The sequence below is a fragment of the Gymnoscopelus braueri genome (genome assembly GCF_963280865.1).
Source record: "Gymnoscopelus braueri genome assembly, chromosome: 11".
NCBI classification, from domain to species: Eukaryota; Metazoa; Chordata; class Actinopteri; order Myctophiformes; family Myctophidae; genus Gymnoscopelus; species Gymnoscopelus braueri.
The window spans coordinates 29,796,132-29,821,035 of NC_137613.1; the positions used below are offsets into that span (position 1 = coordinate 29,796,132).

Here is a 24,904-nt window from a genome sequence, read left to right on the forward strand (position 1 = left end):
AACTACTTATGAAACTGGACCATCTGACTTTGAAGTGTGAATCATAAAATGTCATGCTGGCCTTCACAAAATAAAATAAACAAATACCTGGGGTTTTGTGTTGACATGCTTGTTGGAGCTCATTTGAAATCATCAAAGTAAGTATTGACCCATTCACTCACTTTGCATCCATTCATTTCACTCACAGACCACCGACGGTAAAGGAAACCATGCAAGGAACCAACCTGGTCATCAGGAGCTGGGTTCAGTCTCTGGCTCATGGACACTTCAACCCACCATCTTTGATTCATTTGATTCAGCACTTTGAGCTGCATGTTTTGTATGAAGGTGCTATACCAATAGTTTATTATAGCATTCAAAACATTATACCCTAATCTGCTGCACACACCCAAAAGCTTCTGAAAAAAATTAAAACCTATGTCATTTTCATATCTCCACTTTGCCCTTAAAGAATGTATACATTTTATACAATGTTCTCCTGTTTAGTTGCGCAAATACTGAATTATGAACAAACAACATATGGTAGACCACAGCAAAATATGCTTGTTATAAACAAGCTTTATTACCGAGTAAAAAAAAAATGAAAGCAAAACTGTGATACTCTGTTACTCTCTGTTACAGAATTGGAAGAGAGCGTTTTTTTTTCTTCATCAGGAGAGCAGAGTTATCATCATAATCATGCTCTCATAAACATTTCGGATAACAAATATGTACATTAGGGAGAAAAAAAAAAGCAAAGCACAAAACTACATTTATCTCGGGGGTGGTGGGTGAACATAGTCTTAGGAAAAAGAACCAGGCTGACGTAAAAACTACTAAGGTGGAGACCTGACTGACGATGGGGAGCGAGGTTCAAAATGTCACATTAGAACCTTCCAGAACATTGCTCATTCTCGCTGCTCCATTTTAACTTTTGGAGGCTTGAGGAAGGACCTGTTTTTCTTCTCCTTTTTAGCCTTTCCTTTGGCCTGGAAGGTTCTCCAGCTGTCTACTCGCCCGTCTCTCGTTTCCTGATAAACAATGCATTGATGGATTAATTATAGACGGACAAGGTCATTGTGCAATAGTTTGTATAGGGATTCATTTTAACAGGAACACACCTCAAAGTTTTTCTGCCATTCCCTCTCTCGTTTTGCTTTCTCTGCCGTCTGTATTTCTTCTTCTCTGGCTCTTTTCCTTGAAGGAGGAAGGGGTAGATAAAAATAAGAGATGCATGACGATTAAGATCAAGTTCTTCTCATAGTGATCATCACACACTTGATATCCTGTCCAGTCCAGTTTATACGAGTCTGCATTGTTTCCACGACAGCGCAACTACTAACAAGTAAAAATAGCAATAACCTACTGTGTATTACATTAATAATGTTGACAGCACAGAAACTAGTTGTGAAAGTTTAGCTAGGTAACTGAGATGAATGTTAATGGTTCTTTAACCTTCCAGTTTGTCCTAGGTGACAAATAAAGGTTTTACGTTATATTTACCTTTCATGCATATCCTTTGCTTCCCTTTCCTTCCTTTTGATCTCAAGTTCTGCAAACAGCTTCATCGTCTGCTTGTACACTGCTTGTCTGAACTGGAAGAACAGCAGAGGAGACAAGTATAATTTATACTGTGCTTACAGTTTGTGTCATATACAGGCATGCACAAACCCTTGTATATGTTAAGTCAGGGGCCTTATTTACACTACCAGTGAAGCACAGTCTGTCACACACCAGGGGCCATTTGTATGAAGGTTTTGTTGGACTAAATTAACGCACGTCCCTTGGCCGGGACGTGCGTGTTCTGTGTTTGAATGCATTAGCGAGAGTGAGCAGGCATCATAGAACCCATCACAAACTGAGTGACATTGATTTACTCTAGTTTATGAAAATGTATATATGGCTGTAATAATAAATAAATATATATACATGCATTTTTAACCATGACATTACCATTTCAGAATCATCCTCCTCGATATATAAAGACTTCCCTTCCTTCTTTAGCTGTTTCTTTTTCTCCTTCATCTGTTGGTACAGATTGACAAGACTTTAAAGGGATACTCCAGTGCAAAGAAACATTTAAATTCATTTACTAGATCAAGGCATAAATGATCAGGTCTCCTAAAAAGGTAAATAAAATGTTGTCATGGTTTAAACTCACGTTGTGTTCCACATACTCCTTTCCTGCACTGATCACATCTATAGCTCTCTTCTTCATGTCAGAATCCAGTAGATTCTTGTACGCCTTGTCCACAGCTAGAATGAAACATCATCTTCAGATGGCATCCAGTACAGTCTCACTCTACAACTACAGCCTACTAATATATCTGTTACAGTATGATATCAGATTGAAAAAAGAGTGTTTGTTTTCTTCGACTTCACCTCCCGCTCTCCCCTGCGGCACAGCGATGCTTGGCACAGCGACTCGCTCGCCTAAGCTTGCTCGGCGCTCAAGTCACCTTCAGATGGCGCGCCTCCGTCGGTGCAAACGAGTGCACCTTTTTCAATCTGATCATACTGTGACATATCCACTAAATGCCAACCAGGGATGTATTTCAAATCTCTTGAATTTAACCACTTGAACCACTAGTGGTCCGTGGACAACTGGTTGAGACTGCAGTGTTCTAGAACATATTCTAGAACTTCTAGAATATACCCCCTAGGCAGTATCAGCCATTTAAACACACTGTACATTGAAACGTCATTCCCAATTACATGCATATATCAGCATTTTACCTTCAAAGGCAAGCTGTGATCTGTCTTGGTCATCCTGGTTTTTGTCTGGATGGACTAAGATGGACAACTGATGAAAGGAAGACAACAAAGACTACACATTAGACTATGAAAGAGAAAATCACTGAAGTGGTTGTTCAGTTTCAAGCTTTTAAAGGTCGACTTAGCCGATTCTTAACCCGAAATCTGTCGTTCTATTGCAAGGACATGTAATGGTCTGACGGTAACACCCAATGTCCTCGCTCTGAAAAATCTCCTCCAGCCCACACAAATTGTGTTGAAACACAGGCTGGGCTTCTTACAGTAACTTTGAGAGTATCTTCCTCACAATAGAACGATAGTTTTTTTATTATTGGCCAAGTTGTACAATAAGTTATAACGTGTTCTGCTTACTGCTCGAAACCTCTTCTTCAACTCGTCATCTGTTGCCTCTGGGTCAATTTGCAACACCTGGAATTAAGAATGAATTACTGAATCACAATTGGGTCAAGAATGACAAATGTGGACCATATGAGAAAGCCCTCAGATAGCCCTCTCCCTCCAATACCACATGTACTTATGAAGTTATATTGTTAGTTCTATAGTTACCTCAAAGGGATTCAGATTGAAGTAGGATGAACCAGGCCTGAGCAATCTCTCGATCTGCTGCTTGGAGGTCAAAACGGAGTCACGCTTCTCAATTTGCTTCACCTGTTGAGACAGAAAGTCACAGCACAGAGAAAAATCCTAATTATCAACCTGATGAACATATGACAGTGTAGGGTCACTTCAACTTAAAACAACTGGCGGGATGAACGATTTAGAATGGTTTGTTTTGTAGGCGTGTTACAAAACATAACTAGCAACAGGGAATTCAGCTGACTACTTAAGGGACCAGTCCAAAGATCTAGAGTAGACTAGAGCAGTGGCTCTCAAAGTGGGGTCCAGGGACTCTCTGGGTTCCTTGAGGAGGTTCCTAATGGACCCTTACAGGTCTGTAACTCTGAGAGTGTACAAATGGGTCCATTTGGTTCAATTTGTACACTCTCAGAGTTATGGGGGTCCTTGAAATTAAAGGGGTTGAGAACCACTGATCTAGAGCCTGTCTACAAACAAAGATCACGACAATCTAAGAAAAGGCACCAGATGTCCTTCCTACCAAGCGCATACAAGCTTTATCAGAAGTAATAGAAACGTTTTATTGTTCGTTTTTGGAACAGTTATCTTGAAGCATTCCTCTTGAATGTGTAAGAAACATAATTCATACGGTTATGCAATGTTTTCTAATGAATGTGAAACTTGATAAGCCAAAATGCCTGCAGCTTTCAGGAAGATTTGTTGGTTACAGAAAGAACTCTGATATATTTTTGACAGATTTCGTCAGTGTTGTTCAGGCTGTTTCTATCTTTTGCCACTGTGGTCCGTGTGGCTGTGAAAACAGCGGATAAAATAAAAGGTAACAGTATAGGTGGGTACTAGGGACATCTGGGCACCTCGATGTAAAATTGGCCATTTTGTCCAAAATGTAAAAGTAAATACAAATTAAATGGTCTAAAGTATACAATTTAAGGTCAACTATTTCTACAATTGCTACAAAACCTGTATATCCAGTCATTTTGGGGCATCAACAAGAAGTTGAAGGATAAAATTAAGTCTGATAATGATCACATGTTGACAAAAAAGACACTTTTACATCGAGGTGCCCAGATAGCCCTATAGTGCCCACCTATCTTGTATCCAAATAAAAGACAAGACGATTTCTAAAAACAACAGAGCAATGACGGGCATGACTGACAGAAACACAAGTTAGTTTTTGTTTAATTGACACGGTCATTTAAATAACGTTTGCGTCATTCAAGATCAACGACCAACACTAATGTCGCAGTGACAATTAAAAACTCATGGAAAGGTTCATCAAACTATGCCTCCTTCTCATGTGTTTTTAATTTTCTGTGATAAACAGTTAAAGCCACATTTGTGCCATATTGTAACACCTATTATTAACCATATGATTAGCAACAAGCTCATTGTGTTTCATGCAGACCAGCAGGATAAAGGAGCAGGTGGTATAACAGTAATACAGGAAAACAAACAGGTCCATGATTCTTTTTGCACAGGTTGCGTTAGCTTTCCATGGCTAGCTAATGCTAATGCTGAGGAGGACCACACGTGATAGAAGACGAGCTCCGGCAGAGCGACCAGTGTGCATGTGGCATAATGTGGAATATGACAAACACCGCTGTCCTCCTAGCGCACAACGCTGTGAGAGTGACCGTACCTCCGTGTAAAAGCTGTTAAACAATTCATCTGAACACTGAGTTGAGGATTCTCCTCCGGCGGCCGCCATCTTGACCCAGGTTTACATGTGACGTCAGTTACGTCGTCAGTGGCGTCACGTCACGTGACCGTGCACTGCCATTTGATGGAACTTCGTCGCATGACGGTGTCGCGCATCGAAAGATCGAAAGTTATAGAATCACACTATCTGCTAGTTAATTTTCTGCATTGAAAATTGCCTGGTGATGATCAGTGGTGTAAAGTAACTAAGTACATGTACTCAAGTTCTGTACTTAAGTTCAATTTTGAGGTATATTTTACTTAACTATTTACACATTTCTCTACTCCACTACATCTCAGAGGAAAATATTGTACTTTTACTCCACTACAGATTTTTATACATTTATACATTTGAAAACTTGTGAAAATGTTGTACTTACTCAAGTAAATTTGTAATACTAATCTTGTACTTGTAACAGACTATTTCTACAATAGGGTATTAACTTACCCTAAGGGACCAGTCGAAATTTACATAAGGGGGGGCATGGAGGAAATGTATGTGCCCTGATCTAAAATGCCATGACCCTCCCTTTGACAAAAAAAAAATCAATGACCCTCCCCAAGTGATTACAAAAAAAAGAGTAACCCTCCCCGCCTAGAAGTGTCACGATATATTGTGTCACGATACAGCCTATCGTGGTATTAAAATATGATGATAGGTATTGTCATGATGTCATACTGTATCGTAATATTTTTTTAATTGTTTTTTTAATACAAAAAAAACACTTTCTTTTTTTTTGCCGGTGAAAGTTAGGAGTTTTTACTGTATGATATGAAATGTAAAGCTTATCATAATCATAGTAATTATTAATCATGTCCTCCATCATATTCAAGGTATTTTGGAGAGAAATGAAACAGACTCCAGTCAGTCACTTTCAGTTTAAAGCACTGCAGATGGGAGGTGTTGTGTGTCAGCTGATGCTCGTTGACGCTCGTTAATGTGACATGCATCTGCACTCTCAAATAGGCCTACATCTAATCTAAGATTGTATTATACTGTATCTGGTATTATAGATGTTTTTTAGCTGTTGGAAATAACTACGCTGCACTTGGTTGGTAAAGTCCAGATGACATAAATATGAGGTTTGTGGAATTTATAGTTATGCAGTCTTATATTATATTATATTTGTTATATTAGTGTCTATCTGTCTTCTGAAACAATGGGTTTATAGTTAGTGAGAACTTCACTTCTCCATTAAGCTTGCACAAATGTATTTATTTGTGTGTACAAAGCACTTTGTAATTGTTTCTAACTTGCTTTATAACGTTATTTATAAGATGATGGCCAATGTTGATGATACATGAGAAAAGAACATTAATAATATATCATATCGATATCATGCCCAACATCATGTATCGTATTGTGAAATTCTTGACACCCCTAACCCTCCCCATCAAATACAACATGACATTTAAAACTGATATGTCCAATGTTTTGCTTTCCACATTGATTAGAACATTGCTGTAGTGTAGTCAGTCTTGTTAAATGCACAGTGTATCTGTAGTAGTGGTAGCAGAATGGATAGTGTTCTCATCTTACATGTGGGAAACCCATTGAATCCTGGTCAGATTGAAGAAAGTTGAATATTTGGTAACCAGTAGTTTAAAACTTTTGTCACTCTGCCCTTTTAATTATCAACTACAGTGACTACAACTACACTGTTGCCTACATAAAACAAATTAGGCTATCAATTATGGCCTGATGCTTCTGGTTTTACTTGTGGAGCTAGGCATCTATACACAACTGTCCATATAGATCCACATTAATCACATGCACAGAATTACTTCAAATGATTATGAATATCCAGTTATAGTAGGCCTATTTATAATGCATCTCTCCAATAACGCCTGTTGAAGTTTTGCTTAATTGTTCAACCACCATCGTTAAGACGCTGAATAGATTTGACTGGGTCGTTCACACTCGCTGTGCGTTGATGGCTTGTTAACGACCGTCATTGATTCTAAATAGACAAGGTGTTACTTGATTTGAATTCTTTGTATCCTTTGAAATGGAGAGGGGTCATTGACCACTGTTCTGCTGTACTAAAAAGGTATATAAAAAACGGACTATTTTATCAATTCAAAATTGCATGACCCTCCCTTGGATTCAAAGTAAAATTAGCTGACCCTCCCTTGGACCAAAATTAGAAAGGCATGACCCTCCCCTATTTTCCTCCATACCCCCCCTTATGTAAATTTCGACTGGTCCCTAAGTTACTTAAGTACAAAATGTGAGTAGCCTACTTCTTCCATCACTGGTGATGATAGCAAATAACCACAGTTAAAATTAATAACCATTTCACGCCTTTCATTAGTTTTATTATAATCCTGACATGAATCTCATCAGATTCACTCATAGACTAAAATTCTACTAGATCAGAGGATGTAGTGAAGCCAAGAACTAATTTCACATACACTGTTGCTCACAAATACACCAGACGTGTAATGTATTAACATCTGCCTTCTGCAAGCTTATAGATGTTTATAAATGAAGATCATCATGATTCATGATACAGCTGTATAATGGTCTTCATTTAATTCCAAAGTAGTGCCGACGCCACTGCCCAGTTTCCCCCCAAAATATCACAAAGTGCCCAGTGCCTGTCTGTTGATGCAAAGAGGAAATACACCAGAATCCACACAAACCATATATGACCCTTATGCAAAAATACCATATATATGTATATAGAGGGAGAGAGATCTCTGTGTGTGTATAATTATGGTTACAATTAAAAGAGAATGAAGCAAGAGAAAAAGAAAAATATAGACACATACAGTGTGAAAAAAACAGGCTATGGTACAACATAGAAATGTCGAATGATTTACGACAGACTGAATCAACTGGAATGCATTCATGCATAAACCGCGTTTTTTTAAATTATTATTACATCTTGTGTACATGAGTCAAAATTGTGTTCTGGTTCCTCATACTTTGTAGCGGCAATATTGCCTGCCCTATAATATGTGTCTGTGCGTTGGCCCCCAGGTCCCGGGCAGCAGTTGGGGTAGTGTCTCTTGTCTTGCTCATGGACACTTTTGACACTAAGACCACTCATTCCATTGGATGCTTTCACAATTCTACAATTTGTAGAGGGAATTTCAAATTCCAGGTTTTAAGACTAATGGTTATGTCAATTTTTGCAATTGAAGTGCCACTGAACCGTTTTTGAATACCTGAACTTTGATCTTGTTAACGGTGGTGAGGCACGGGAGGTTGAGAGCCGTCAGCAACTGTACATTAATGCCAGCCTTCCGGTTTTCAGGGACAGCTTCCAGGTTCCTGACAGGTCCAATCCAATATGGGACCACACTGGAGATTCACACGGGTAGGACAGTCACAGGACGCACGTCCGACAAGCCCAGAATGTTTTTTTTTGTCCTTTTTTAGCTGTCCAAATTCCAAATGATTCCAAAGCAAAATGAGAAAACGGCAAAACATTTGTGAAAAAAACTAAATACACAAACAAAGTGGTTTTCTTCGATAAATAGAATTTATTCTTCAATACAAGAAACAAATCATTTTTCCAGGATGCCAACAGAGACCATTCAGAGCCTGACAGGCCTGCAGGTTCAGCTGGTGGGGCCCTGCAAGATGCTTCATTGTCTCCAGTCGGTGGATCATCTCTATGAGCCATGCTGACTGATCCAGGATCTGCTTCAGCTGGACCAGCATGAAAGAAACCATGGTTACTACTGTATCAACATCAGTGTTATTATATCAACAATAATAATATCAACAGCATAAGTAGATCACTCTTCCTGTGCCTACTTATTTTATCCATCTATTGTAGCCTCAGTGAAAATTGAATAAGTAGCATGAACAGCTGACAGCAGTGACAGCATTAGCTAGCATATTTATAAACACCATCATTGATATTTCTTACCCTTTTTCTTCTAGTCTGCATCCCCGCCATGCAGTAAACATGGACAAGTATACAGACACATATGACTACGGAGGGGAACAGCCACGACATCTGTGTTGTAAAGTCCTGTGGAGGTGTCCTCTATTGGAGGCTTAATATACTTAAACAGTTCCTCCTGAGGGATACCAAACCTTGCTGAGGCCCAGGCAAGGATTTGGCAGAACATGCCGAGAACTGGGAAAAGGATACACAGACATGTTTAAACATTGTGTTTCTCTGAATCCTGCAGTAAGTAAGAAGCTGATGCACAAGCTAAGCATAGTGTCACTATACAGATCTGTGATAACATGTTACAGATGGAGCTACATAATACATATTCTAAGCATTTGTTCAAATTATGAACATCTTACCAACACGTCCTGTCTGCTTGGGTCAGTATTCTTAGCTCATTCATATGGGTGGAGGGACGCTCCCTTACTGCCTGCTGACAAGAGGCAACATATAAACAAACAATTCTGGTTGAGAAGCTGTTCGATGACTTGTTCATGACTCTTTTAATGACAAAGCATTCTTTAGAGACAACAATCATGATCTGATCAGTTGAACAGAAACAGCTTTCTGCAGTGAGGCTGTTATGCTACGAGGCCAGGCACCAGTGTCCCACCTCCGGAAACCAAAAATAAGCACTTTCTACTGCCATCTTGTGGCCTTCGGTGGTAACAATTTTCTGGGTCTTCATTGTTCCAATATGAGGTGGTTTTGGCAACATCTAAATGAGTAATCCCACTGCAAACAGTGAACTTTCGAACATAATGTTCTATACACCATGGACTCAAACCCTCTACAACCTTGGAATAGCTCAATTTAAAGTGAGTCTTACAAAACAGAACAATGGAGTTGTGGTGTGTCTTGGCCAGAGTAAAATTATGACATCTAGTGGTGAAAGAGGGTAAATGTCCTCCCTTCTCCAAAGGAATGCAACATGGAGACAGCTGGGGTGATTATAGCGCAGTGGGCCAACATAAGGAACAGGTGTTATACAATGTCTACCGCTCTTACCAAATCGTTGACTGTCTGCCTTTTGGTTTAATCCAACGGAATAAAAATGATATTTGGCCACTAAGCACTGCACAAGCTGGTCAAATGCAACAACATGAAGCCAATTAAAAGCCTTAAAAGCCCAATTTATACTTAATTGACAGTGTCATGTGTCACACCAACAAAAAGAACATATTTTCAACAGAACATTTTCTATTTTTTCCCAGTTGAAAACTCCATGGTTGCTCTGAAGCAACCAGAGTGATTATTTGTAGTTTAACTAAATGTGGGATGTTCTACCTGAATATTGCCCACTATAGACAATTAATAACACTGAAATGTAGTATTTATATCATATATATATATATATATATATATATATATATATATATATATATATATATATATATATATATATATATATATATATATATATATATATATATATATATATATATATATATATATATATTAGTAGAGGGGGGAGACGAGTGTAGCTTTGTGGCCACTAAGAGTTTGTCCAGTGATTAGAACTGTAGGTGAGGAAGACAGTACTCTGCAAGACTAGCTCACCCGTGAGTACCGTTTCAGGAGTTCCTCACTCTGCTGCTCTCAATGAGGCTCCACCTAGGTAGGTCGGAATAAAAGGACAGACATCAACAAAATACACTCAAATCACAGCACCAAAATAAAATGCACGATGCTGAAAGCTCTTTGCTATGGAAAAACAAACAAAAACAGAAGAAAAACAGCAATAGATGAGCTGTTGCTATGGCGTAAGCACCTGAGTTTAAAAGAATTTTAACCCTTTGGTTGGACAAATCCTGCGTGTCTTGACGAAAGATGAAACAGATGTCGAGCAGTCAATTGAGGTTCTATAATTAAAGATAACATCACAAGCTCTTCTGCCATTTGAGTGGCGATGATTTAGTGACAAATCCATTCAGCGGTCATAGTTGCTCTTAACAGATGGTCTTAAATTGAATATAGCTCCCCACAATATTGTTTTAAGACAGAATTCTTTAATTGCTGCTGGAAAATTGTGTACTGCTTGGTACGATACATGAATAATGGTTGCAAGGAATGACTGCAGACTATACTGTATATGGCATGCACTGGAAAATAAAGGGTTAAAATCCTCCAATCTTTTTTTTTTTTTATCAAATCCCAAAAACACAGTTGGAGTTCTCTTGTCCCGTTGTGTGATTTCACAATTTCCTTGGAAAATTTTGCCTTGTTGGGGCGGGGCGGGGGCAAAAGAAACTCTCCATCCAAATGTGAGAATTAAGGTGGAAATTAAAAGTAAAATACTGAATGACACCAGTGATTTTGAGGTATCTGACAATTGAAGGATGCTCAACTGAATTTTATTGAAACGGAACAAACGTAAAAGTTATAAATACAAACATCAGAGAACAAACTGCTAAGGCTCTTAAGGTAAGCCAAACCAAATTCTACCGGGCAAGTTCAAAGAAAACATAGGAAGTTATTGATAATATCAATTTTTAAAAAACACAACGTCATCTACCGCTAGAAATGCTAGACATACACCTTGAACGTTACAAAACTTGGGTTTCCCCCCCCTCCTTCCTGTGGATTCTTTTCTCCACCACTGCAAAAAAACAAAAATGAATGAGAAGCACTAACCATATGCATTTATTTACAAGCAAGTCCCTATGCTACTATGAGAACCACAAATAGAAGGAATACAAGTAGGGAAGGGCAGGGAATGGGGGCATGGACACACTTCCTGCAAGGCAATTTCATGATTTAATGTCCTCTCAGACTTTGTCAAAATGAATGTCCGCTTTCTGTTTAAATGTTCACTGTTGGCTTTAAAACAACCAGGAGCAAAAAATAGGAGTGAAAGTATTTTGCATGTTTTTAAGACATACGTCCCAAAGTAACCGTACAGAGTAACAAATGATTCATCAGAACGGTTACGCTTACTTCTTCAGCCAAAACGCACTCCAGCCAATCAACTTGAGCCAATTTCTGGGGTCTGTCCATTTTTGTTGGGAGGGTGGGTGGGGGAGGAAGGATTGTGTTTGTTTTCATGACAGGTGAAGAATAAAAAGTCAATCAAAAAAATTGGAGCCAATCTCCTGATTTTTTCATTTTTTTTTTCTTTTCATTGTTCTTTTTCTCTTTTTGTTGTGTTGTCGATTACTTTGCCAAATACCTTTTGGTGCATCTACTTCCACTGTTGCCCATAAGAATCCTGTGAAAACTCCAGGGTGTCATTACTGTAACCATAGTTACCAGAATAGTCGGCCCCCTGCTGCAGTGGTTGCTGGGCGATGGGCTGGGACCCCCAGTTCTGCTGGTTGTTGGTCTGCCTGCGCTTCGAGTCGGGCTGGTTGAACACGTCAGCCTTTCTCTTCCCACCGACGTTGCCCCCGCGGTTGCCCCTGGCCCCACGCGGGCCGCGGCCCCTCTGTGGCTGGAAGGGGGCACCGCGCCCTCCTCTGCCGCCGCGCGGCCCGCCGAGTGGCGGCCCCCTCTGGGCGTAGCCACCTCGGCCCCGTGAAGGGGGTGCCCCCCCGCGGGCCCTGGGCGGAGGTGGGCCCCCGCGGGCGGGCCTGCCCCCGCGGCCCCTCATGCTGTACATGTCCTCGTAGCCGCCGTAGTAGGGATCGTCGTAACCGCTGCGGTAGTCGTGGTAGTCGTACCCGTAGTAGTCATCGTAGTAGTCTTCATAACCGTAGTAATCAGGGGGGTAGGCGTAGCCTCCGCGCCCGCCACGCCCTCTGCCCCTGCCTGGAGGGGGCATGCGTGGGGGCGGGTAGTAGTAATAATCATCATACCTGCAGAATGGAAGGGGGGGTCATTATCTATTGTTATCCTCTGTAACATTCTGTGTTCCTGTTGGTTCAGGTATGTGTGTGTGTGTCTCACCCTGTATTCCTGGTGGTCTGTCGTTGAGCCTGGCGTTCCTTCCTCTTCTTGTCTGGGGGTTTAGCCAGGACGATCTCGATCTCCTCTCCTCCTAGCTCTTTCCCATTCATTTCGTCCATCGCCTAAAAGGAGCACCATTCAAGAATTAAGAATGTTCTCTCCCCTCATCACCGGCCTTCCACCCACATTCATTAATAATTAATAAAAAGCTGCCAGTAGGTAAAAGAAAGGCACACCAAAAAAGTTGGTCCAAATACAAAACAGTAAAAACTAAAACATTAATTATAGAACTATTAAACCCAGGATTGCTTCAGTATCCAACTGTGCTTTGGGGCGGCCATAGCCAAATGGGTAGAGAGCCCAGCCCGCCTGGTAAATAGAAGGTCCCAGGTTCGATTCCTGGCCCCGGAAATGGGTCGAAGTGTTCCTGTGCAAGACCCAGAACTACCCTCCCCCTCGTGAAGGTGAAAACTACATTTCCCCTGTGGGATGAAATTGGTCTAAATATTATTATTCTCAGGCCCTGACGCCTGTATGTTATGTTCCTAACTGCTATTGCTCAACTAAAACAGCCCACCTTCACAGCAGAATCTCTCTCCTCAAAATGGACGAAGGCGTAGTCTTTAAGCTTCTTCACTCGCTCCAGCTTTCCAAACTGAGAGAAGGTTTTCTCTAGAAGCTCCTCAGTAACCGGAGTGGCCAACTTCCTTACAAATAGCACCTTAACCTGCACACACACACACACACACACACACACACACAGCAAAAGACAGGTGGAAAGGGAGAACAATGTTATAGTGTGGCAAATAACATTAGAGAGGATGAGAAACAAGAGAGGCGAGAGGACAAGGACGAAGGGAGAAAGAAGATAATTGACTATTTGCATATTTGTATAACAAATTATATCCAGCCTCATTATTGTATAAATAAAAAATACATATTGATCACTCATAGTGCACTAAAAGGAAATTCAAAATAAAATATTTTATAGTAGCCACGCCTCCTGCCATGTGCATAGTTCCACAAAACCTCTCTTTCTCAAATAAATATAGTAGTTACAGTCAAGGTGGCTGGAATTATTTATACATTTTGAAAGGGATAGTATGTAGTATATACTGTAGGACCGTCTGTGTCTCTTCTTAGTTCTAGACTTTGAAAAAAGCTTTTTTCTGCTTTTCCAAAATGAACACAATAGTATGCAATTTCATTTTATGGAGAAGGCCATTCTGACAGCAGCAGTCCTTGTAACCATATTCTGAGGTTAAAAAACATTAGTTTATTGAAATATTGGTGAAATATTTGTACTGTATCATTGTGTCAGCCTGTCATGTCATTGTCAATCAAATTAAGCCAGGCCTCGATGTTCTGTTTGATGCATAAATGTATCAAACTAAGGAGGACAAATTTTCCCTGAAAGACATTTCAAGGGGATTTTATTGACACAATGCAACCACTTACCTCCCATGATTTTAAACACAAATCTTAAACACACACGTTTAAAGGGAAAGCAATGACGAAATAGAGAGGATTGGTTTCTGTTAATTCATTTGTCTTGACTGTTGAAAGATACATTGTAAATACGTACGATTTCAATATCTCTAGTCTGGATATTGGAATATTCATATGAAACAGTCAAAATATATCTACCACAAATGGAGAATTCAATCTTACCTACCCCAAAAGGCAACAGACACAGAGAAAAGTACAGGGAGAGTGCAGAGAGACACACTAAGAGAAAGACCAGAAGGGACCGTGTGAAAGATGGAAAAACCCCCACTTGTCTCACTGACCTTGGCCATGACCTCTGCGTCGGGCTCAGCGACGGGGTCAGCCCACTCCACGGTGACAGGGTTTCCCCAGACCTTCACCTTGCCGCTCATGAGGCGGCGGCGGGCCTGAGCGGCAGACTTGTGGTCTTCATACTCCAAGAAACAGAAGCCACGGTTCTTCTTCTTGTCATCTGGCTGGTGGTACAGGATGACTTCCTGTAGACCCTCTGGAGGATGGAGGAGACACCACAACACAGGTCAGCAGGTAGATGCCACACCTCAGCTTTCTAACCAGGGTCCAAAACATTAGCCAACATTATCTTTGGTAAAACACTGATAAGGATTGTATGGAAAGAAACCCATTTCTACCACAGAGTAAAAATAAAGAACCTTGAATTGTGAGTTTTTTCCCCTCACAATTGAGATATCTATATTACATATGTGATGTATGCAATTGCAAGAAGGAAAAAAGAAACACTCAGAATTCTGATCAAATCACAATTGTAGGGAAAACTCTGTGGATTGTTATAGTACTGTAGTTGTATGGCATTTTCATGTTTACACAGGGTGTTGTAAAAAGACGGAGAGGCAAGAGAAACGGGACAGTGGAGAGATACAGGAAAGCGAGAGCAAAGAGGAGGGGATGACAAACGATGTTCAGGGGTTAGTGGAATGGGAACCCAACATTGATGTTTTGGATGTTTATTTGCAAATGCACAAGAAAGAACTACAGGACACAATCAATTTTCAAACACTGGCCTAACAGTCCCACCAGTTGAGTATCAAATAAAGTGACTGAGACTTCAGCTGAGACCGACCTGTAACTTTGCCGAAGTCTTCCAATATGCTTTCTCTGGTCTTGTTCTTTGGAATTGATCCAACGAACAGGCGGTTGTTTGCGACTGATATGCAGACTCCTAAGTACTTCCCAGAGCGGATTTCATAGTTATCACACTGAAAATGAAAAGAAGAAATTGAACAAAATGTAAGGGATAACTTCAACTGTAATAAAGTAGGTTAACCAATACTAAAGCAGGTCATATAAATGTATACAAAAATGACAGTTGGTCTAAAATGTCATGATTAATGTATTTATGAGTTTCGATACCATCTCAAACAATTGGGAATTGTGCAATTATTTAAGAACCCCAGATAAGGTGAGAGAATGACTGACTTACAAGTTTCACAGCCTCCTGGGCATCCTCCTTGGAACAGTAGGTAATGAAGGCATAGCCTCTGTTCTGGCCTGACAGCGGGTCCATCATTAACCTCAGGTCCCAGATAGGACCAGCCGTCTCAAAAAGCGGCACTAGTTCATCTTCATAAAGGTCCCTGGGGATCTTTCCTACAAACACCTAAGAAGGAGACCAGAAAGTGGTAAAGGCAGTGAAGAATGCACAATGAATAGATAGGAACACAGACTCATTTAGACCCTCGTGAAGTGAGGCACTTTCTTATACTTTGTCATACAACAGTGTCTTGCTAAAATGGCCAATCCACAAGCTCACAATGCGTTGTGAGCTTGCCACTATATCATTTTGATGCAACTATATCATTTTGATAAAAAATAAAAAATAATGTTTCGCCTATATGACATGCCCAAAATGGTGATGAGAGGTTGAAAGTGGTTAAAGTAGTTTTTTTTAGATTTATTTACGGTGTAGAATTATTATTTACAATTCATTATGTAGCAATAAGAGTAACAATTCTTAACTCTTTGACTGCCAGAGTATTTTCATAAAGTACTCCCCCATTGCCAGCAATTTTCGTGTTTTTTTTATTTTTTGAAATTTTTCATGAAAATAATTGATCAGAGTGTTTTTTAAAGACGCCGCACAAATCCGCCACCAGAGAGCAGCACATGATAGCTTGATCAGCTCCTGGTGTCACTGTTTACCTTCTTGAGCGATTAGACAAGGAAAACCATGAAAACGGATGTGACGTCCTCCCAGATTGTTTTGATCGTCAAAATTACGATCGCGAACACGACGGCGATGACTGATCGTCACCCAGACCATAGATTATAGAAGAGAAGCTGTCCGTTTGTCCGTTCTACCGTGTGAAAAACCGTTTGTTTACCTATTTTGGACGAAAATGACCGGGGGAAAATAATCAAAAACCGGAAACGGAACCCAGGCCATGAAACCGGATGCAGATATGGGTGAAGTAAGTGGAACTCGAGAATAACATTGAATTTTAAGCAGCATAGCGCGATCAGAGATTAAACAATGAACGCAAATCCAACGCGTCTAACGCGTCAATGGCGTGGGTGGATTAAGTAGTAATTGACGCGTTTTCGAGTCAATGGCGTTTATAGAGTTAACAACATTGTGGAAAACAATGACAAACACCAAAAATGGCCTCTAGAGGACACTGAAGGACTGGCAAGAAGTTGAAAGTTCAATCAGGACAAACATATTAACAGCCAGGCTAAAACAAAGTTAGTCGATTTAATAAACAGCATAGTCAACAAATAACAGGAAATATATCTCAAAACATTGGCTTGCAGTTGAATTATTGCAAGCTAAAGACATTTTACCCATTTAGGGCGGGAACCCCCACTATACCTTTCAAGACGAGAACCCCTTTTGGGGGTTCTTGTTGCCATGTACAGTATATAGCAACATAATTCTTTTGTAATCTTTGAATAAATATTTGATGTTTTTCAGAAAACAAAAGGGAAAAAACTGTTCACTCTCTCCACACTTGTGCAGGGTACAGAGAGAAGCTCTTGTGATAGTGGTGGAGAAGGCAGGAAAGCAATCCTTCCTTGTTGGTTATCCACCATCTTCGTTCAGACGGTTTTCTTTGTGTGAATACATAGCCTGATAGGTTAACAACTGAAAAGTATGTGCACCCTGGGAGAGTGTAGCAACGTGAGAGAGTAGTCATCTTGCGAAGCCTGATTTATACTTGTCATACAACAGTGTGGGTGTGTTATCTAGCTTTGTGTTATCTTTTAGCTCTCTGCGTTCAGTTTAAGGAACTTGCCATGCTCTGCTGTGATTGACTCGCGTATAATGAGTCACCGACCGACTGCACAATCAGCAATTACAAATGATCAGAATTCCCCAATCACATATTTAATAATTGAGGATACTGAATGCTGGCCAAACGATCGGAGCATCCCTAGCTAAAGATTGTCGTTTGTGTTCGAGTGTAGAGAGACAGGATGCTGAGAGTAGAGAAGGGGAAAGACATGCAACACAGGCAGACATCAAAATTAGTTAGCTACCTGCACCTTCCAAAGTCATAGACTTTGGAAGTTGACTGTGAAAGTTATCATAATCCTTATTCACCTCCGTTCCAATGCCTGGCTGTGTTCCTGTGAACACTTCGTCAGGTGGCGGCCCTCCGTACTTCCTCTGCCCTGTGGTTACATCCAGGGTGTATCCTGTCCGATCCAGCAGAGCCTGAAATTGAAGTGTTCGAAAGGTTACATTTGCTTATTTTTGCATTACAGCTGCACATGAGAAGAAATATATGAAAAGTAAAAAGGTGCTACATATGTGTTATACCTTTATTTTTGTTTCATCTGGGCCCTTGGTGGATTCTTGTACTTTGCTTCCTTGCTTTTCCCTCTGTCTGTAGGTCTTCATAACACCACAAAGGAAAGCACTTTTGTTCTATGGAGGAAGAAAATAATTAAAGCGCACAGTTGCAAGTTACAGAGTGCCTGCAAAAGAGCAGAACATGAAGGTTCTTCAGTCCGTGAGCTCACCTGCACATGGGACAGGTCACTCTCTTTGAACTGCTGCAGCACCGTCAGTGCACCTTCCTCATTGAACTCCCGCAACGCGTCGATTGCACGCTCATCCAGGTCAGCGTACGCCACCAGGCCTTTGGTTACAAAGTCATTTTTATAACTCAAACAAACTTCTCAAGCACAGGTGGACAACGTGAAATTTCAATGCCAGGTTGGATGTAACGTCACAGGTGTAACACTCTATACATACATACATACACATATACATTTCCTGTACACCTCAAAAGGTAATGGCAATATTGCGAATCAAGTGTAATCAACGATTGTGGAGAAAATAGGGTAGTGGAAGTGAAAAGTTCAGTCTAAGCCGTTATGATAGCTATGAATGCCCACCTGTCTGGAAAATATTATCCAGGCTTTCTGCCACTTTGTTGGGCAGCCCAGCGTCGATGAGGGTCTGGAAGTTCTCTGTATGTGTGGTGGAGACGTCCATAGGTTCCTCTTCCTCTTTGACTGGGGCTGCACTACCGTTCACCTCCGCGGCTGCCATTCTCCTGGTAGGCAAAGGGAAAGAAATCACAAAAACAACAGAGAGAAAGTCAGTTGTATTTGTCCCAATTCCCCCAATTAAATTACAAACCCAACTGGTTCTGGTTCAAATTGGCTACTTTATTTACATCAACAGCACTGTCCTTGGAAGCAGTCTGATTAGCTTTCACAGAACTTCTCTTCTTTTGAGACATACTATCAGGTGCGTCTCACAGTGTAAACACGACCCCACCTGGCTTGCAGCCAACCACCCCTGAAACATTAAATAATTGATGTCCACAAGGGAAACTGGCTCATCCACTTACTACATCTATACATATGTTGTAGTAGAGATAATCTATTAGGGCAGTGGTTCCGAAACTTTTTAGCTCAAGACTCAAAAGAGAAATTACACGTTTGCCCGAGACCCAAACTAGTGAATAGCAGATCATCTAAAAGCCTACATTTCGTGCCACGTTGTGAGCTTGTAGATCTGCTATTTTCACTACTTCTTAAAAGTGTTGTATTTATTTATGGAAATTGTTTTTGTTTATGAAATACTTCTGAAAAAGGAGCTTTATTGGCATGAGAATGAGAAAACATGCGTTTAAATTGCCAAAACAGAAGTCAAAATCTTTTTTTTTTTTTTTTTTACTTTGGTAAAATATGTACAATTGGAGGGAATTACAGCATTGTGTAAACAGAGCTGCCACATTGCAACATGGAAAAACTGGCTTACAAAAACACTAATGTTCATAATACTGTTAGAAATTGTTGTATTATTATACATGTTGGCAAGCTTGTCTAAAGCTTTTTTGAAAAACATTTTTTGGGGGGGGTTAATTTTTTTTTCAGGGTTTTACAGTCAATTGGTATAAAACTTTTTGGGTCAAATAACAGCACCAGTTTATCAAAAGTATTTTAAATAGTATAGAAATAGCAGCAGTTTTTCAAATGTGTTTAATAAAAAGGTAGTAGCTGCGTTCCTATGTTGTACAACACTAGGTCTATGTCCGAGGTCAACTCGGTACAGCTTTACACCTGCAAGGTGACTACTACTACCAAGTTTAAATAAATTACATTTAAGACACTTTAAGATCATTTTAATACCAGGTAGAAAGTACTTGGAAGTCAATTGCATCATGCAATTAACACGAATGGAACTGAGACAAGAATCTGTGTAACCTGGTAGATTTTTAAACTAGGGGGGGGAAATGACCTCTGACACGGAATTTAAGGCATAAAGCCTAAACATATCCGTAACTACATGTTATTATGGCTTGATCATGACCTACAAGCCCCCCTGCTGTGGTCTCCATCCCCCCCCTTGAGATTAAACACCAAAAGGAGAGATGCCGCCCCGCCCCCTTTAACATGCAGACAGCTAGCAAGCCAAACCGACATCAATACTACCGCTGACTGTACATTTAAACTGTAAATCAGAGAATGGACATATAAATCAACACATACACGCTGCAGTATTATTATATACAGAGAGAGACGAATAATCGTGCAAATTTCGTTTAACGCTTTTTTTTGGCATCAAATCCATGTTGTTAGCCGTTAGCTTGTCGGTGTGGCTAAAAAGAAGGCCTTGTCGTGCAGAAAAACACCTTTCTGATTTCAAAATACGCAGGCGCCATAAAGGAAGGTTGAAATAAATAGCTTTAACGAGAGCTTACCTATCTATGTTCGGGACGAAGTTGTATTGTGCGACAATAAACGTGCAAGACTTGTCGAAAAACGGTAAAATGTGAATAATAAGAACGTTTATGGGGTCTAGAACCCACGAGACAAGATTTACCAGACCAGACAGTCCCGTCGTCGCTCCGACCGAATACCACCACTTCTCGGCAATCAACGCGAGACTTGCGGACACGACGGTAGTGTTGCCAGATATTGTGAGAGAAATAAGCAACTAGGTCTATGAAAACAAGCCCAAAAGAAGCTACATGGGCCACATGAGCGTCGGATATTTGAAAATAGACGATCTACAAGCTCACAACGCGTCGTATCGTTGTGAGCTTGTAGATCTGCTATTTTAAAAAAATATATTGAAAAAAGGTTAAACATTTTGAATCTTTTTTTGGAAAACCTTTAACACTAATTTGGTACAGGGGTCACAAAATACCTTTAGATGAGGGGGGGGGGGTACGTGGACAAATAGGGGCCAGGGCCTACATTAATTTGGGGGTCCTTCCCCCGCTCGCTTATAATAAGCGGACATGGCAACTCTGGTTGTGAGCTTGTAGATCGGCTATTTTCAAATATCCGAGTGGAGGGTTTTGGTGGTGGTAGCGCAGGACAGCACGTCACGTGACCTGAATCACCCGATCTAAATATGAATCACTCCATTCAATAGTTATGGAAGAGATTAAAACCTAACTCCAAATGCATCGAGTACTTTTCAATTAAGTCTAAATCAACGTGTATTGTGTACCATGATCAGAGGCTGAAAACAGAGAGGTCTGGGACTCTAAATGGGAATGTTAATCCTCATGGGTGTTCAGTGTAATATGATCATTGAGTGCTTTAACCACTTAAACCTCATATGGGTAACTGGAGTCCCTCAGGACTCAATACTAGTGTCTTTTCCGTTTTCTGTTAATGTAACCAACCACTGTTTAAAGTTTGACTGTCATAACTTTTGCCCAATAAGGCTTGTTTATCTTTAGCTTAAACAATTAAGAATTCACACATCCCTTGAAATGTACAGTGTGATTGCCACATATTTCCCTGCACCATTGATAACAGAGAAAAACTATTTGATAAAAATCCCCTCATGTCATATGCCTTTGTGCATGACAGATGCTGTACGGATAAACTTGCCTTGCCTTAGCAATACTTTGAAAAATATATGATTAAAAGATCTCCAGATATTGACATGAATAATAATAATGTCAGTTTGTGGGCATCTTATACCAAAGAGATTTAGGGGGAAATGTCCACAACATTATAATGGAAAAAAATAATGCTTTATTCATAACGTCATCAGGCATAACTGTAGTAAAACTGAGCTCATTCTATGTGATAATGGCACAGAACCTGCCTCAATGTAGGCCTACACCCATGAGTCCACACATCCTCTGAACATTGACTTTACAAACATGTTGGAGTTTTCCTTTTAAGGTTAGAGGGTGATGAACAGCAGTGATAAGATAATAATCCAGGATCAGTCATCATGCTTCAGCTTCCTGATTTTGCCCTTATGACGGTCGATCTCCTTCTGTAGACGTTCCACCTCCTTCTTGTGGTGATCGATCTCCTCTTCGTGGTGTTTTCTCAACGCTGCCATCTGCTCCTTCTCCTTTTGCCTGCAACATTGGAAAGGTTTTGGGTGGAGGAGGGGTACATCTTTTTTAATTGAATAATACGGAATACACAACATATGAGATATGGTATAAGGAAGCCTACATCAAGTTTGGAAGTTTGAAAACAAGAGCACACAATTAGAGCAAAACTGGGGGGGGGGCATGACACAAAGCACAATAATAACAACATCTACACACAAGGGCTGTCACGATTACAAATTTAAGTTGACGATTAATTGTCACACACATAATTGCGATTAACGATTTAATTGTGTTTTTGGCATTGAACATTGGAACATAATGAATAGAAATTACATTTCTGTTTGCCTTTTAGGCTTCGTCATCAAAGGCAGAAATGACAAATAACTGAATTATACCAAGAAATTACTGACATAATAGCGGAAATAGCTGATAAACAAGCAACGTGTTGTAAGCTTGTAGATCTGCTATTTCTGCTGTTTTTGTATGAACATGGAAACTATTGACAAAATAATTGCGATTATCTAAAAAAAAAATTGACAATTATGTAATAATTGTGACAAGACAACCATATACTGATTGTCAAACAGTTGTTGTGTGGTCTGGATTCTGCCATCAACTTTAATCTGATAGTTTGTGTGACTGAGTCAAATTGGTCCATATTGATTCAAGAGCGAGAAAAGAGATCGACATCATAGGCTGTAACCCATAAGAGGACCGAGAGGGGGAGAGGAGAGGGGAGGGGTTAACGGGTACCTGAAGTATCTCTCCTCCTCTGCAGCTTGTCTCTTTCCAAACGCTCCTCCTGCCTCCCTGACGGAGCCTCCTCCACCTCCTCCCTTCCCTGCTCCTTTGCCCAGCTCACCGAGCTAAAATATCATGAAAGAATGGTGCTTTATATCGTTATTAATGTTTAACTAGAGACCACCAATAACAGAGGTAGCTCTAATGTGATGTCCAAATATCCTCAATAACAGTTACCCTATTTGTCAAAGCAAGTAATTCCACTGCAGGTTTCAGATATAGCACACACATTCATCAGAAGTTGTGGTGATACGCTTCATTTATATTCCGGGGGCGTATGGCGGTGTCGCTCGCCGAAAAGATCAGATCTACAAGCTCATGCAATGCGTTATAAGCTTGTATATAGATCGGCTATTTTCGGAGCAAACAACAGCCCAGTTTCAGGTCGACGTCGACTTGCTTTTTTACGTGACTCGCTCCTAATAGCTGGCCTTAAATGCCTTCGTGAGCCGCCACCAGCTTACACTTACACAAAACGTATCGTTCGGCAAGCCACAAGTCACCTTCCATTTACCTGGTCAGAGGACATTCGGATCTGGGTGGCGACGTAGCCCCTAAAGACAGGTCTAGTGAGAAGCCTCGCCATTGTCTGTGTCACGTTCAGTTCAGAGAACTGCCACAACTACTGGTCTGGTCTGGGAGAACAGAACGGAGACCATGGGCGTGGTACACAGTCTGGTCGACTCTCTACTGCCGCCTAGTGGCGATAAATTAGAATGCTATTTGTTATTTGGCCCTAAACCGAGAATACACAGTGGCAGACTACCTGACCACTGTTACTTACTGATCCAAAACTGAGGAAGACGTTGACTTTGTACAGACTCAGTGACCACCACCTGGCAGTAGAAACAGGCAGACACAAACAGAACTGGCTGCCTATTAGAGAAGACAGACTGTGTTCGCTCTGCTCTCAAGGGGAGGTTGAGACAGAGCTACGCTTCCTGTTACAATGTGACAAATATAAAGACATTAGAACATCATTCTTCCCTAAAATGAAAGAAAATATAAATAATGTCCCATCAATCGACCATTAATAAGTCATCACCTCATTATGTATAGGAGAACATTCTAAATGCATGCCTTTTTGGCTGCACAATTATGTGTGGAGTTGTCATCAACTGAGGGACAGCCAGTGGACAGAAGAGCCAAGCATCATTGTCTCATTGTTTGTTATTCACTTGTTTTCATTATTACTATATTGCTTGTTATTCATTATTGTTAAGATGTATGTTATTCACTTGTTGTCTCTGTATACGTAATGTTATGACTTGTTTTATGTTATATGTAAGCTTTGGCAATGTAAAACATATTTTATCGTGCCAAAAAAAGCTTTTTTAAATTGATAGCTGCAAACAAAAACAAAAAAACGCCTTCAAAAAATAATAAATGAATAAATAAAGTCATAACGCAAAGATACCGCAGCACAGCTGTGTGGCACCTGGCCTGGTCACAGCACTATAGAATTTGTTTTCTTATCATTCAACCAACTGGGTTGGTGCATGTCTCGATAACAGTTTAAACAAAAGGAGTACAAAGGTCGACTTTCTTGGAGACTCAGATTATTTTATTTAGTTTCACTATACTTGAGTGATATGGCTAATAGTTTACAGTGTTTACACAGTCCAGAGTTCACACATATTTTGAAGTGGATTTGCTACAGGTGACATTACTGGTAGAGCAAGTTCCAGTCTGTATGGAACTTGCTCTGTATGATACAGATTGATTGATTGATTGATTGATGTAGTTTATTTAGTAAGACATGAGAATAGTACATGACAGTACATAACAGTACATGGAAGTACAAATTCACAATACAAGGTCTACAAAACTGGAACTCTCATTAAGCACTAAGCTTGTTTAAGATGAGAACCACATGCACACAAATCATGATGAAATATAAGAGGCAGGCAGATATACACACTACTATACAGAATGTCATACAATCAGCTTTCAGGTTACTGGTATGAAGAGAGAAAAAAC

General features: G+C 40.3%; 3 protein-coding genes across 5 annotated transcripts; all 3 read right to left on the reverse strand.

Moving 5' to 3' along the window:
• Positions 1–538: 538 nt before the first annotated feature.
• dnajc8 (DnaJ (Hsp40) homolog, subfamily C, member 8) lies at positions 539–5,071 on the reverse strand. Its single transcript, XM_080442349.1, has 9 exons — positions 4,970–5,071; positions 3,301–3,402; positions 3,106–3,162; positions 2,716–2,782; positions 2,141–2,235; positions 1,933–2,004; positions 1,483–1,574; positions 1,101–1,176; positions 539–1,010 (listed from the first exon to the last, which is right to left on the reverse strand). Exons 1-9 carry the CDS (start codon positions 5,036–5,038, stop codon positions 888–890), a joined length of 753 nt encoding a protein of 250 aa, XP_080298475.1. The 5' UTR covers positions 5,039–5,071; the 3' UTR covers positions 539–887.
• Positions 5,072–8,545: 3,474 nt separating this feature from the next.
• On the reverse strand, positions 8,546–20,761 carry LOC308094554 (heterogeneous nuclear ribonucleoprotein R-like). 3 transcript variants are annotated; one of them, XR_013933963.1, is made up of 15 exons: positions 20,513–20,760; positions 18,696–18,856; positions 18,318–18,436; positions 18,115–18,222; positions 17,896–18,009; positions 15,775–15,951; positions 15,415–15,550; positions 14,618–14,823; positions 13,405–13,554; positions 12,828–12,949; positions 12,192–12,736; positions 10,503–10,556; positions 9,302–9,372; positions 8,913–9,125; positions 8,546–8,689 (listed from the first exon to the last, which is right to left on the reverse strand). XR_013933963.1 is itself a non-coding variant. In XM_080441285.1 (13 exons), exons 2-12 carry the CDS (start codon positions 18,850–18,852, stop codon positions 10,528–10,530), a joined length of 1,863 nt encoding a protein of 620 aa, XP_080297411.1. In that variant the 5' UTR covers positions 18,853–18,856; positions 20,513–20,761; the 3' UTR covers positions 9,188–9,372; positions 10,503–10,527. The 3 variants fall into 3 exon arrangements, 2 of the variants coding, with proteins under 2 accessions (XP_080297411.1, XP_080297412.1); XM_080441285.1 differs by lacking the exons at positions 8,546–8,689; positions 8,913–9,125 and having other exon boundaries at positions 9,188–9,372; positions 20,513–20,761; XM_080441286.1 differs by lacking the exons at positions 8,546–8,689; positions 8,913–9,125; positions 9,302–9,372; positions 10,503–10,556 and having other exon boundaries at positions 11,254–12,736; positions 20,513–20,697.
• Positions 20,762–21,042: 281 nt separating this feature from the next.
• On the reverse strand, positions 21,043–23,564 carry atp5if1a (ATP synthase inhibitory factor subunit 1a). The gene is made up of 3 exons (XM_080442350.1): positions 23,439–23,564; positions 22,877–22,989; positions 21,043–22,144 (listed from the first exon to the last, which is right to left on the reverse strand). Exons 1-3 carry the CDS (start codon positions 23,508–23,510, stop codon positions 22,003–22,005), a joined length of 327 nt encoding a protein of 108 aa, XP_080298476.1. The 5' UTR covers positions 23,511–23,564; the 3' UTR covers positions 21,043–22,002.
• Positions 23,565–24,904: the final 1,340 nt, after the last annotated feature.

Coding starts and splice junctions, on each gene's coding strand:
- dnajc8 (XM_080442349.1), bottom strand. CDS start 5,038: ATGGCGGCCGCCGGAGGAGAATCCTCAACTCAGTGTTCAGATGAATTG. Junction 2,005..2,140: donor AGGAGTATGTGGAACACAAC/GTGAGTTTAAAC, acceptor CTGTACCAACAG/ATGAAGGAGAAAAAGAAACA. Junction 1,575..1,932: donor AGGAGGATGATTCTGAAATG/GTAATGTCATGG, acceptor CTGTTCTTCCAG/TTCAGACAAGCAGTGTACAA.
- LOC308094554 (XM_080441286.1), bottom strand. CDS start 18,852: ATGGCAGCCGCGGAGGTGAACGGTAGTGCAGCCCCAGTCAAAGAGGAA. Junction 18,010..18,114: donor CAGATGAAACAAAAATAAAG/GTATAACACATA, acceptor CTTCAATTTCAG/GCTCTGCTGGATCGGACAGG. Junction 15,551..15,774: donor CCCAGGAGGCTGTGAAACTT/GTAAGTCAGTCA, acceptor TTTCATTTTCAG/TGTGATAACTATGAAATCCG.
- atp5if1a (XM_080442350.1), bottom strand. CDS start 23,510: ATGGCGAGGCTTCTCACTAGACCTGTCTTTAGGGGCTACGTCGCCACC. Junction 22,990..23,438: donor TCCGAATGTCCTCTGACCAG/GTAAATGGAAGG, acceptor ATGATATTTTAG/CTCGGTGAGCTGGGCAAAGG. Junction 22,145..22,876: donor GAGGAGGAGAGATACTTCAG/GTACCCGTTAAC, acceptor CCAATGTTGCAG/GCAAAAGGAGAAGGAGCAGA.